Genomic DNA, 13,645 nt, shown 5'->3' on the forward strand with positions numbered 1-13,645 from the left:
TTGACCCAAGGTAACACCCATGTTCCTGCTTCTTAGCTTAAAGAAAATTTTATCAGATTCTTTTGATTTTTTCTAGCATACATTCGGGAATCCATGTAAGAGATGTCCAACAAACGAGGAAGGATTCTAAGACAGATTTGATCAAGAATATATGACCAACCTTAGAAAGCCATCTTAGACACCAAATTTTCAATTGTTTTTCCACTTTGACAATGAGTGACTGCTAATTTTCCTTGTTGTAACAATTTGGTTTAAGTTGAAACCCCAAGTACTTCACGCCTTTCCCTAGAATTTAGATTCAAAAGGGAGGGTTTGGGTGAAATGGAGAATCTCTTCATCTTCCAAATGGTGGTAGGATATTAGAGAATTGAGGTTGTTTATGAACATACCTGTGGCTTTTCCATATAAGGAGAGAGTCTTCAATAGTATGTTTGTCTCTCATAGAGACCCATTATAAAAGATGAGAATGGCATCTACAAAGAGGAGGTGTGTGATAGTTAGTGTCGGGGTAATGAGAGATCTATAAAAGTCCCCGAGCATTTTCACCTTTGTCAGAAGACACCTTCTCTATTAAAAATTTATGGTCGACAAGTTTTTTATTCTAATCTTTACAATGATGACCAACAATTATATTTTGTTGTTATTATAACTCATACTTTTGTGATAATAAACAATTTTCTAATCTACTTTTGAAAAGAAAATGCAATTTATCATATTAAATTAAAAAGCAACTCTCTCTATCTATCTATATATATATATATCTATATATATATATATATATATATATATATATATATGTATGTGTGTGTTATATTTCATATCGAAATATACATCATGCAGATTATATTTGCATAAAGCTTCAAAAGATCAAGAAAGATTAATCTACACAAAACAAAAAGGTCCTCAATTCTCTCTCTCTCTCTCTATATATATATGTGTGTGTGTGTGTTATATTTCATATCGAAATATACATCATGCAAAGTATATTTGCATAAAGCTTCAAAAGATCAAGAAAGATTAATCTACACAACAAAAAGATCCTCAATTCTCCATCATAATTTTAACTCATAATATCATCATATTTCTAATACTACAACCTCTCAAGGCCTATCCCTCAAAGTACTCATGGATTTCCAAAAGTGCCTAACAATCATGAACGACAGATCAACTAGAATTGAACGATTCTAGTCTCTTGATTTCGCTTTCAATCTAAAAAAAATATAGAGCGAAAATTGCAGCGTTTCTATTTATCCAATCCACAAATAGTTATAGTCCTCCAAATGTGGAACTTTTTTGCCTCATAAAAATTTGCAATCTATACCAAAACCTACAAAACATAAAATTTAATTAAATTAAATCCTCTCCCCACACATATACATCTATAATTTTTTTATTAAAAATAATATTATTAAATTTTACTTGAAATATATAATTTACTTTTAGAATTTCAAAATTTACAATCACAATTTCAAATATATCATTTAAAAAGCATTTATTTTCAACCTGAATAAAATATATCATTTAAAAAAACACTTATTTTTACCTTCATAAAATATATAATTTAAAAAGCACATCTTTTTAATCTTAATAAATTCCAATAATATAAAGTTAATATTATTTATATATCATAAATTTTAATTTCATTTAATCTTGAATAAATTCTATATGTTATATAAACTTATTATTATTTACATGTAAAGATTCTATTAAATTAATAATAAAAAATGGAAATGTAATTTCAGTGTAGTTAAATGTGTTTGTTTTGTTTTTTATTTTTTTCATTAAAGAACTAATCTCATTTAAAAAATTTAGGGGTACTTTGTAAAAATGAAAATTTCAGTCTATTAAATATATTAAAATATTAATTTATATTTAATAAAATATATTTTAAATTTTTTATATTTAAATATGAATTTATATTTAATAAAATATGTTTTTAATTTTTATATTTAAATATTAATTTATATTTAATAAAATATATTTTTAATTTTTATAATTTAATAGTTAAACAATTTTTCTTACACATTGGATTATTACATATTGTTTTTAAAATGAAAATTAATAAACAAGCCGAATGCAATCTCATGCGTCACGCAGTAAAGTAAAAGTGCAAACACAGTAAAAATGAAAATTTTGAAGTAACCATTGACAGTGTTATCGAGTTCACTCCCAGGTTATGGAACCGGCAACAAATAACCTGCTATCATATAAAAAATTATTTAAACTACTCCAGAATATACAGTGAGGGAAGAAACAAATAAAAGCGTTTCAAGGGAAAGTGCGAATTCACGGGGGAAAACACGGGCAAAGTGTCTTTGAAAAGCACCAATCCATTGCAGATTCATTCCTCTTGAACTCAGCGAAGACTTTCACATAAAAGTTAAAGCAAAAACGCACCGTTCAAACATTTAAAAGCAATCTCATTCGAAAAATCAAAGATCCATTTCCATTGCAGACTTATACCGAACATAAATGTTATAATAAGTTTGTACGGAACACAGTTCAGATTCGTTTTTTTTTTTTTACAGTTTAAGCTCTTTCAGCATTCTCCTGTTTTCTGAGTTTCAGGTCACCAATTGGTAATTTTGATGTTTTCTTAACTCAGAGGTGAAAATTTTATAGACAATTCCAGAAATCTACACTACAGGAGCATTTATTGCACACTGGGGATTGGTGGGTTCTCATTTCCGATGATTCAATGCCCCTATGGCAGGCTGGTTAGCTCTTGCCCGGTAGATTGTTGGGTTCTCATTCCCGATGATTCTTCGGAAACAGCAGGGACTTTGAAAGCCTCGAGACTCTTCCACGCCCCTGTTTGTTGTTGGGTTCTCATTCCCAGTGATTCTATTTGGCTTTCACAGAATCACCTTGTGAGACAACTAGACACAGAGATAAGAAATACCCTTCGTTTCATGGAGAATACAGCCACTGTATTCCACCAGTCCATATCAGCTATAAAATCAATCCTTGGCAGGGCAAAGTTTTGCATCAACTCTCTGACTAATATGTTTATACCATTCCTCCGATGCTAATGCTTATTGAAGTAGAAACCAATAAACCCTAGCTTTCAACTATCCCTGGCTCTCGGATGAATCCGCTTGCTCAATGTGAATATTTCTTCTACCATCATCTGGACTCGGTGGAATGACCTTCTTGCCTTTGCTTAAGAGCCTTTTGAATGAACGGAGCCGAATGCTGGGGGATTTTAGCGATTGCCCATTTGGCGAAAACATCTGTTGGTCATCGCTGCAGAGTAGCCTGGGAGAAGAAAAACTGTCCATTCTTCGGGGTATATCAATGACGATTTTGTCGAGGGTTTTACGAGAAGTCGATGCCGCCCCTTGGTCGAAAACCACGGAATTCGACATGGAAGAAACCCTGTTTTGGGTTGCCCAGAAAAGCATGTGGGTGGGATAAGTTGGAGACGGCAGAACCTCTTCATGTCTACACGAAGGGCAGAGGTCGGGTTCCATGGTAATCGATGCGTTGCCCTCTGAAACGGTGGGCAGAGACACCTGATGATTTGTTTCAGAGGCGCCCCCCGACGCTGCCTCCTCATTGCCTACTAGAACCACGACAGAATCGGCGGCCGTGTCGGGCAGGGCACTGGATCGACACAGCGGACAAGTCGAGTGCGATTGCAGCCACATGTCTATGCAATCGATGTGGAAACTGTGGTGGCATTTGGGGAGCTGTCTCGCCTTCTCGTTCTCCTCAAATTCGCACAAACAGACGGCGCATTCAAGCCCCTCTTTGTGACTCTCCGACTGATAGACGAACACTGGAATCGTTTCTATAGCCGACTTGCTGAGGCCGACTCTTTGGAGTCTCAGGGGATCCTGCTGTTCAACAAAGTCAAGACGGCGGCGTCGGAAAGAACCCCTGCGCCACAAGAAGTAGCGCGCGTAGATCTGTAAACCGAAAACGAAGAGAACGACCGCGAACAGTAATAGAATGGCGACGATCATGATTTTGCTGCCAATGGCCATCGCCGTCGAGTAATTAGCTGCATTATCCCCGTAATAGTTATCGTTTCTGGTGAAGTTATCGTAAGAATCCATGGCCGGATGCGAACTGGACATTGCAAGCGTTCTTGGTGATTGCTGTGATTCTGTAATACTCGAGCCGACTCAGAGGCCGCCTTATATGCAAAAGAAAAGCGTCGGGCGTCGATAGGTTGAAAGGCAGAGGGAAATTCCACGAAGGCTGCTGTGAGCCGCGTGCCCTAACTGTTCTTTTTCTTCGATCCCCGCGGACCACTGATCATGGTCTCTATCTTCCTGGAAATCGAATTGGATTCTGACTATTCTGCCCACATTACGACACTACATTGCGAATCGCGATTCGCCGCAACTTCCAGCTGTGATGTTCGACGCGGCTACTACAACATTCAATTCATCACGAGCGAGGTAAAGGATATTATTTTAATATTTTTGGAGGGTGTCTTTTGGCTGTCTTTATCGGAGCAGTGTACTCTATGAGTTTTTATGGTTATTTTTCTCATTTTTGTGACCTCATGTATTTTTCTTGTGTTTATGTATTTTTTATTTTTTAATGTTATATATATTTTTATTTTATTTTAAAAATATTTTTTAATTTATAAATTTATTTTAATTTCGGATTAATCAAATATAATTTTTCAATGTAAAATTTAAAAAAAAAACTGTATTTCTGAAAATTTGAAACTCTCAACACATTTTTTATTTTATATATATATATATAATTTTATTTTTATTTAACCAAATTAAAAAGTCACTTAACCTAAAAACACTGACTTTATTATTATTATAAAAAAGGAAAACACTTAAAAGGTTTAAATAACTAATTTTAAACTTATCATTAAAAAAATTCTTTATAATTTTTAAACCAAACTAATTCAAAAATATTACCCAAAAAATTAAAACATCATGATTCTATGGGTCAACTAAACGACACTCCCATGTTACGTTTTCATGATGTTGACATTCTGATATTTCCTTATTGATATCCTTGACCGCACTCATGACGAAATATTAAATCCCACAATAGCACGCGATTTGAACTAAATTTTGTGCCAAGTCACACACATGTGAAACTTCGGCTTAATGTCAAATATTTGTGGATATCTCCGGTAAGCCTTGCGACCGTGTATTTAATGAGGGGCGTTGTTGGATGTAAATGCCGTATCCTGAATCAAGTTTCCATGTTTTTGTGGGGATCATTATTCCACCGAGTCAGAGTTTTTTTGTTTTTTAGTTTTCTCATAGAGTTAGTTGTTATTTTTCTCATAGGGAGTTGTTTTTAGTGTATTTTTTGGACTTTTTGGTAGAGAAATTTGAGGTGAAATTATGATTTGTGTTATTTAAACTGGTTTTTTATTGTATATATGGATTTGGCAAGCCGAAAAACCCATAAGGCACTTCGATTGTGCAAAAGTTATTCATCAAACTTGTGATTTCAATAAATTCCTGTCGGATTTTAGAGAAATTAAACCGGAAAAACCCACCAGAAAAGCTTCCAAAAAGTTGCACTAAAGACAACTCCGTTAATAATTTGGGTATAAATAAAAAAATATTATTTTTATATAATTCTAGTTGTATTTAAAATAAATTTTAAGTAAATAAGTAATATAATATGAGTGTTTAGGTCTTGGTATGTTTTAAAATTGTTGTTGTTTCGCCAAGCGCTGATCTTCTTTGTACATAACGAAACAAGATAATGACCCGAGATCATGCAAGGAGTGAAAGCCTAGTTGTCAACCTACTTTGTTGTTAGCAGCTAGTGATGGTTGCCCCACTATACAACTGAATTATGATAGGTTTTCCCATCGTTTAAAAAAAAATATAAGTGTTATTTATCCTAAGTTAATGCAAATTATTAATCTAACATTATAAACATAATTTTAGATTTATCTGTTTATCAATAAGTGGAGTTATTAGCAAAAATAATTGTGAAGACAAGAGAATGGAGAATGGATTTCACATCTTTTGGCCAAACTTTTAAGTTGTGGGGGGCCATTTAAGCATTATGCTTAGTGGTGGGTAAACACTATTCACTCAACTACACATCATTGAATGTTGAGATAAGTGGTTTGTAGGCCATCAAATTTGAATAGACAACAGATTTGATGATCTATATGCCACCCATCACTGCATTCAATGCTACATAGCCAAGTGGATAGTATTCTTCCTAGCGGTGTTAAATAGGAACTCTTACTATGTATGATGGAACTCACTCTCTTTGGATAAACATTTCTCACATTTGTGGATGGGCTTTTTAATCTTGGTGATAATTTCGTCTTCTGTAAATTAGAAAACTTCACAACTATTTAGGAACTTTCACTTTGTTTCATGACTATTTGAGAACTTTGAGAGGTAATATCACTTTGCATAGTATTTAAATGGAACTCCCAAACTTACTGTCTTTGGATAAACATTTCTCACATGTGTGGATGGGCTTTTTAATCTTAGTTATAATTTCATCTTCTATAAATAAAAAACCTTCACAGCTATTTAGGAACTTTCACTTTGTTTCATGACTATTTGAGAACTTTGAGAGGTTATGTCACTTTGCATAATATTTAAATGGAACTCCCATTGTGTATGATGGAACTCACTTTCTTGTGTGGATGGATTTTTTAATGTTGGATAATTTCACCTTATGTAGATCAAAGAACTTTACAACTATTTAGAAACTTTTGATTCGTTTCACTATTTGAGAACTTTGAGAGGTAAGATCACTTTTCACAATATTTAAATGTTATCAACACAAGAGGGAGGAACTTGTTACAAGTGTTTGAAGATGATATTGATTTGTAAATTATCATGGATATTCCACAAGACAGTTCGTCACAACAAATCTGATAATATTATATTAGAAGTTTGAAATTCTACTCTATTGCAGTTTCATTAAATTTCTATATCTGTAGATTTAACTGTAATTAGTGCATGCATGTGAATGGAAATGATGCAAAAAATACAGAACGACAAAATAAAAGCTCACACACACATAAGAGACAAGATATGCTCTAGGAAACCCTTTCGGGAGAAAACCAAATGGAAAGGTGAAGTCATTATGCTCTCTTTCTCTGTTTGGAAATGTGGCTACATGTACAAAGAAGGATGGCTTGTGGCCCGTGGGCTGATATAGTGCAAAATTCCTTTTTGTGTTCTCTACCTCCTATCCCTCTTGGCTATTTTTGCTTAGTTATGGAAGAAATGCATTCAAAAGAGTGAAGTGCCTCTTCCTCCTAGTGACTCGGTTATAACACAACCTGATAGTCTACTAGTGGTTAAGTTTGACGGCATCAACTCTTAACCAGAGTTACAATATATAATCTTATAGAGTCTTTTACATCACAATCACGTGACTAGCCCCTTTTTCCATGAATAATGGGCGCTGGTGCGACATCCTCTCAAACCATGGTGGTGAAACCAGGAAGGTCAACTTTTGAGTGGTATAACTTTTGCATATAGACTTTGATTGACATGCTTCTTGTGCCATTGGAAAGATTTATGTGTGCATAATAGCATTTAAAAGTGTAAATGTAAAACAACAAAGTTTTACCCCTAAAAAATGTTGTTTGATGCCTCAAAATGCTCCCGGAAGGTTTCAAACCCCATTTTGCTAGACTGGGTCTCGTTGGTAAAAACGGTCCCATGAAATGATTCCTCCACATTTTCCACTATGAATGCATCGAGATGGATCCCAAACAATATAATGATCCAATAGGGATCACACCTCCTAATTTTGGGAGGATTTTGGTCCCTAAAGCTTCTACTGAATGGGGTGAGGAAAGGTTTCCTCCACCTTCTCTCTGATGTTCCATTTAGCTTTGCCTATAAGTTGTCCCTTCAATCCAATCTGCCAAAGGTCATGTTTCCCATGTCTTGGAGTTATGGACCTCTTCTGCAAAACTATATTTTTTTCAACTCTGCCTAAGCATATGGTGCCAAATCCTCCACAAAAGGTAGGACATGTTCCTCTTCCTGATCTAACACGGAAAGCTCATGGAGTTTTAAATTCTCTACATTCACCACTAAGTAAATGCACATAGATGGTGGTGAATTAAGTCGATAGGCATTATCACCCACTTTTTCCAGTATCTCAAAGGGACCATACCTCAAAGCCTTGATTTTCTTACCAGGTCCCTGCACAACCTCTCCTTATTTAGGTGTAGCCATACTCTGTCTCCCGCCTTAAATGTAGAAATTTTGAATAATAGAACACTTGTTCACAGAGATTATCCTGATTATACACTATTTGCGGAATGCATGCATAATACATAACCTCCTCTGCCATTGATCGTCAATTTGCAGTATTCAGAAACAATCGCATGCGCACATTGAAGCATCAATCACACATATCAACACAATATATCACGGGGAAAGAATACAGCTGAAAACCCCCAACTATCTGTATATTATATTGATTGAGAACATGTAACAATACATAGTACAATACTCCTCACAAGTACTCAGTACTATCTCCACCTGCTACACACAAACTAGCTCAGATCTGAATCAAGTCACAGGTTCAAATCTCCTCTGCTGTCTGCCTGCCTCTACTATGCAATCCAAAGCAAGAATGAATGAGAATGGCTAATCCAAACTCGTATTTCCCTTGGCTGAACCACACAATCCTCATTGGCAATACTCAATCCATTGATTGTGCAAATCTCATGCACAACTATAGTCACAACTGACAGCTGTCTTGCCCTTTCACTCACCTCTAACACTTGTCTCCACTGAACTGTCCATGCACTGAGTTAACTGATGTATTCTTTAGTTGATTTATGAGTTAATAATTAGTGAATTAATTAATAATTAATTCACATCACTCATCACTAGTGTATTCTGCAGTTAGACTAAATATAACTAGTTCAACCAAGTCAAACTGAACACAACTCCATCAACTCCTCAATCAACTCCACCAAACTCAATCACTTGAGTTCTCACTGAAGTCCATCATGCAATAGCTCAACTGACCCATAAGAAAAGTGTATTTCCTTCTGGCAGTTGCATGTGCCACATCCGTAGCTCGAACTGAAGTGCTCCAAGAGGATAAGATAATGTTTATAGTCCAAGTATTATTAAGAGCTAATAATATTTGACTGTTCTATTTTTAGCCTGGCAGTCTAAAAATAGACTCCGCCCATATGTCTAAAAATAGAAGTCCATCTATTTTTACCAACATGACCAATCATCCACAAATAGCATCCTGCAACTCATAGACCATGATCCATATGTCTAAAAATAGACTTTGCGCCAAAAATAGCCTGCGAGCCCACTTAGTGAAGGTGACTCCTTTCCACTACGCTCCATCATCTTGTTGCATTTTCAACACTCCCTCTCAACAAGATATGGATTATCTGCAACCCCTATCCTGCAATTCTGGAATGTTCTGCATGCAACACATTTGCCCGGTCCACTTGCTCCAACAACACTTTGAACAAAAACACTCCCAACTGACCACTCTGTTGGGCTAGGAACATACTCTGATGTTGAAGCTCTACTTGCTGCTGACAAGTGCTCCCTCTCTGACATCTGTGCTACTGCAACATCTCCATGCATCTCGCACCATTGGACACTTGTTTGTGCCACCTAGCACTGTGCAAAACACTTGTGTCTCTCGCATTGCTACAGCCTGCTAGCTATGCGCTGTCCTGAGATTCCCTACACTGTTGCTCTCTTTGCTGCTCCATCCGCATCTGTCTCTACCCAATCAGCCAGTTCTTGCTACTCCACATTGGGGCTCCTGTAGCAAGGTCTCATCCAAGAGGTTGGGTACCTCAAGGATCCTGCCCCTCCTCCTTGGGACGATCACTCTATATCGCCCCACCTCCTACCTGGAGGTATCGCTGCATGTGATCCCTCAACCCACCTGGCTCGAAGTTTCCCCCTACTAGAGGTCTCTGCATGAGTAGATGTCTCTACTCGATCTCCTCTTGGCTTTCCTTATTGTGGCTGCTCCACAACCTCCTGAAGCTACTACACCAATCGTGGCTCCTCCACAATTGTCTGAGACTTCTTCTGGCTCTGCATGTTGAGAGGTAATATACGCTCCCTCTCAAACACCAAGTCTCCATCAATTGCCTCGCTGCTCAAGGCTTTGCATGCATCTTGAACCTCAAGAGCATACAGGTTCTTGACCCGTGAACCAATTTGCTTCACTTGTCTAGTGATGATGTGTCTAAGGAAAACCTTTCCCTTACTGAAGACTACATCATAGCCTCCGTCTTCCAGCATCGCGATCGACACCAAGTTTCTCTTCAGTCCTGGTACATACTTGACATCGGTCAAGGTAAGGCGAGCTCCATGCTCCCTCTGAAAAATAACCGTGCCTACACCTGAGACACTATACTTCTCATCATTACCCATCGCTATGAGTATCTGGAGATCTTTCTCCTCCAAAGTACTGAACAAACTCTTGTCACCGGTCATGTGGAAAGAAGCTCCACTGTCAAGAAACCAACCACTTCCCACCATGGATGAAACCATGCATGCGAAGAGTGTGAAATCCAACTCAAATTGTGAAGCAAGTGCCTCACCTTCAGATCCTTCCCCGGATCCCTTCTTGGATTTCCTCCGTGGATAATTTGCAGCATAATGGCCCACCTCATGACAACGAAAGCATCGCACTTTCGATTTGTCAACCTTCTTCCCATCATTGGAAGAACTAGATTCGGAAAGAGAACCCTTCTCCTTCCCCTTCTTTGCTTTGGCAACCAAAGTGCAATTTTCTTCATCAGATGCCTTTGATGAAGATCCGTCCCTGGTATTCCGCCTGATCTCCTCTTGCACAAGATCCGACCAAAGTCTCTCCCATCCTAGCAATTTCTTCCAACCATTGACAGAGTCCTGATAGGAATGCCAACTCTTTGGAAGACCAAGGAGAGCCAAGCTCACCAAGTCCTCATCATCGACAGTCACCCCCACACTTCCCAGCTCATCTCGGCATTGGGTGAACTTCATGAGATACTTGGGCATACTGTCTCCATTCTCACACTTAATGTTTCTGAGTTTATGCTTGAGCGCCAACTTCCTTTGGTCGCTCTTGCTTTGGAATAAATCTGTCAACGCTTTCCACATCAAGTATGGAGAAGCCTTTCCATGCAGGCTGGATACAATGTGATCCTTCATGCCCTCCAACAGAATCCTTCGACACTTTGCTGTCTTGTTTTGCCAAACCTCAACGTGAGCAACATCAGTAGGCTTTGGGACTTCAACCTCTATGAACTCCTTCAGCCCATTGTCATCTAACACCGCCTCCATCATGTCTTTCCGTGCAATATAATTCGAGCTGCCCTCAAGAGCATACTCCAATCGCAATCCGTTGAAAGACATTTCAACTTTGACACCAAGAAAACACTGCTGCAAATTCAAATTCCACCAGCTCAAAACTCAACCGCTTCCGATCTAAAATTCGTGAGAACAAAGTATTTCTCGTACAGAGATTGACTGTATGGGCTTTTACCGGATATCTCACCTTCCAAAGGAAGGATGAATCCAAAGGCTACCTGGCCCGATTACAGACTCCGCCTGAAGAAATAAAATGTAACCGCTTTTTGAATAATAGATCTGATGATCAACTCTGCTCTGATACCATGTAGAAATTTTGAATAATATAACACTTATTCACAAAGATTATCCTGATTATACACTATTTGCGGAATGCATGCATAATACATAACCTCCTCTACCATTGATCATCAATTTGCAGTATTCAGAAACAATCGCATGCGCACATTGAAGCATCAATCACACATATCAACACAGTATATCACGGGGAAAGCATACAGCTGAAAACCCCCAACTATCTGTATATTATATTGATTGAGAACATGTAACAATACATAGTACAATACTCCTCACAAGTACTCAGTACTATCTCCACCTGCTACACACAAACTAGCTCAGATCTGAATCAAGTCACAGGTTCAAATCTCCTCCGCTGTCTGCCTGCCTCTACTGCGCAATCCAAAGCAAGAATGAATGAGAATGGCTGATCCAAACTCGTATTTCCCTTGGCTGAACCACACAATCCTCGTTGGCAATACTCAATCCATTGATTGTGCAAATCTCATGCACAACTATAGTCACAACTGACAGCTGTCTTGCCCTTTCACTCACCTCTAACACTTGTCTCCACTGAACTGTCCATGCACTGAGTTAACTGATGTATTCTTTAGTTGATTTATGAGTTAATAATTAGTGAATTAATTAATAATTAATTCACATCACTCATCACTAGTGTATTCTGCAGTTAGACTAAATACAACTAGTTCAACCAAGTCAAATTGAACACAACTCCATCAACTCCTTAATCAACTCCACCAAACTCAATCACTTGAGTTCTAACTGAAGTCCATCATGCAATAGCTCAACTGACCCATAAGAAAAGCGTATTTCCTTCTGGCAATTGCATGTGCCACATCCGTAGCTCGAACTGAAGTGCTCCAAGAGGATAAGATAATGTTTATAGTCCAAATATTATTAAGAGCTAATAATATTTGACTGTTCTATTTTTAGCCTAGCAGTCTAAAAATAGACTCCGCCCATATGTCTAAAAATATAAATCCATCTATTTTTACCAACATGACCAATCATCCACAAATAGCATCCTGCAACTCATAGACCATGATCCATATGTCTAAAAATAGACCTTGCACCAAAAATAGCCTGCGGGCCCACTTAGTGAAGACGACTCCTTTCCACTAAGCTCCATCATCTTGTTGCATTTTCAACATTAAACAATTCCTCTATTCCGTGTTGATCACGTCTGGCCTTATACTTCTCCTGCGACTTCTGTAATGTTTCTTGTACCTGTAGATGGATCTACTTGATCTTCTTTATATTTTTTCAGCCCTTAAAGCATGTCCTGTAAGATCTTCCCTCACTTCTCCTTGCTAGCGATATGTAATATCCAAAGGTGAAGGTGGAAAATATTCAAAACAAATTTGAAATGGGGACTTTCATGTAGAAGTGTCGACTGTTATATTGTAAGGATGATGTATATATATTGGATTTTCATCCCAGGTTTTTGGATGCTTTTGGTTATATCCCCTTAGAAGTTGCACTAAAGTCCTACTGACTACTTTTTGTTACCCATCTGTATATGGATGGAATATTGTACATCTCTTCAAATTTGTGTCCATCTTCTCCCACAATGTAGTACATAATGCACTGATAAATCTTGTATCCCTATTTGAAATTATGCTCCTTGGTATCCCAAAGTGCACGCAGACCTATCCAATGAACAAGTTTGTTGCTTCTTTCTCGTTGATGGTCTTTTTATAGGGCATTACAACACAAATCTTGTTGAACCTGTCAACTACCATGAACAAGTAGTCATGTCCCTTCCTGGTTGTTGGTAAACCTCAAACAAAGTCCATGGAAATTCTTTCCCAAGGACGAGTAGGTAAAGGTAAGGGATGATATAGACCTTGTTACCTATTGCTAGGCTTGTTGGTACAATAAAATATGCATCCTCTTATGAACCTAGCTACCTTCTCTTGCATCTTGGGCCAATACATATACCTTTGTAAGTTAGCCACGGTCTTCCCTACACCAAAGTGCCCTGTAACCTTGGAGGTATGAGCCTCTCTAATGAGCTATAATCACTAACCTTTAGGAACACATAGCTTAACCAACCTGCAGAGTAACCC

At 37.5% G+C, this 13,645-nt stretch overlaps 1 protein-coding gene across 1 annotated transcript; it reads right to left on the reverse strand.

Annotated features, from left to right (window-relative positions):
- Window positions 1–2,443: 2,443 nt before the first annotated feature.
- Window positions 2,444–4,256, reverse strand: LOC149175083 (RING-H2 finger protein ATL3-like). The gene has a single exon (XM_089422757.1). It carries the CDS (start codon window positions 4,080–4,082, stop codon window positions 3,072–3,074), a length of 1,011 nt encoding a protein of 336 aa, XP_089278883.1. The 5' UTR covers window positions 4,083–4,256; the 3' UTR covers window positions 2,444–3,071.
- Between the last annotated feature and the right edge of the window lie 9,389 nt (window positions 4,257–13,645).

Source organism: Pinus tabuliformis, chromosome 4_1, assembly GCF_031772625.1.
Source record: "Pinus tabuliformis cultivar Carrire ecotype Pingquan chromosome 4_1, CPIR1, whole genome shotgun sequence".
Classification (NCBI taxonomy): Eukaryota; Viridiplantae; Streptophyta; class Pinopsida; order Pinales; family Pinaceae; genus Pinus; species Pinus tabuliformis.

Excerpts from the sequence above, each read along its gene's own strand:
- LOC149175083 (XM_089422757.1), bottom strand. The coding sequence starts at position 4,082 with ATGTCCAGTTCGCATCCGGCCATGGATTCTTACGATAACTTCACCAGA.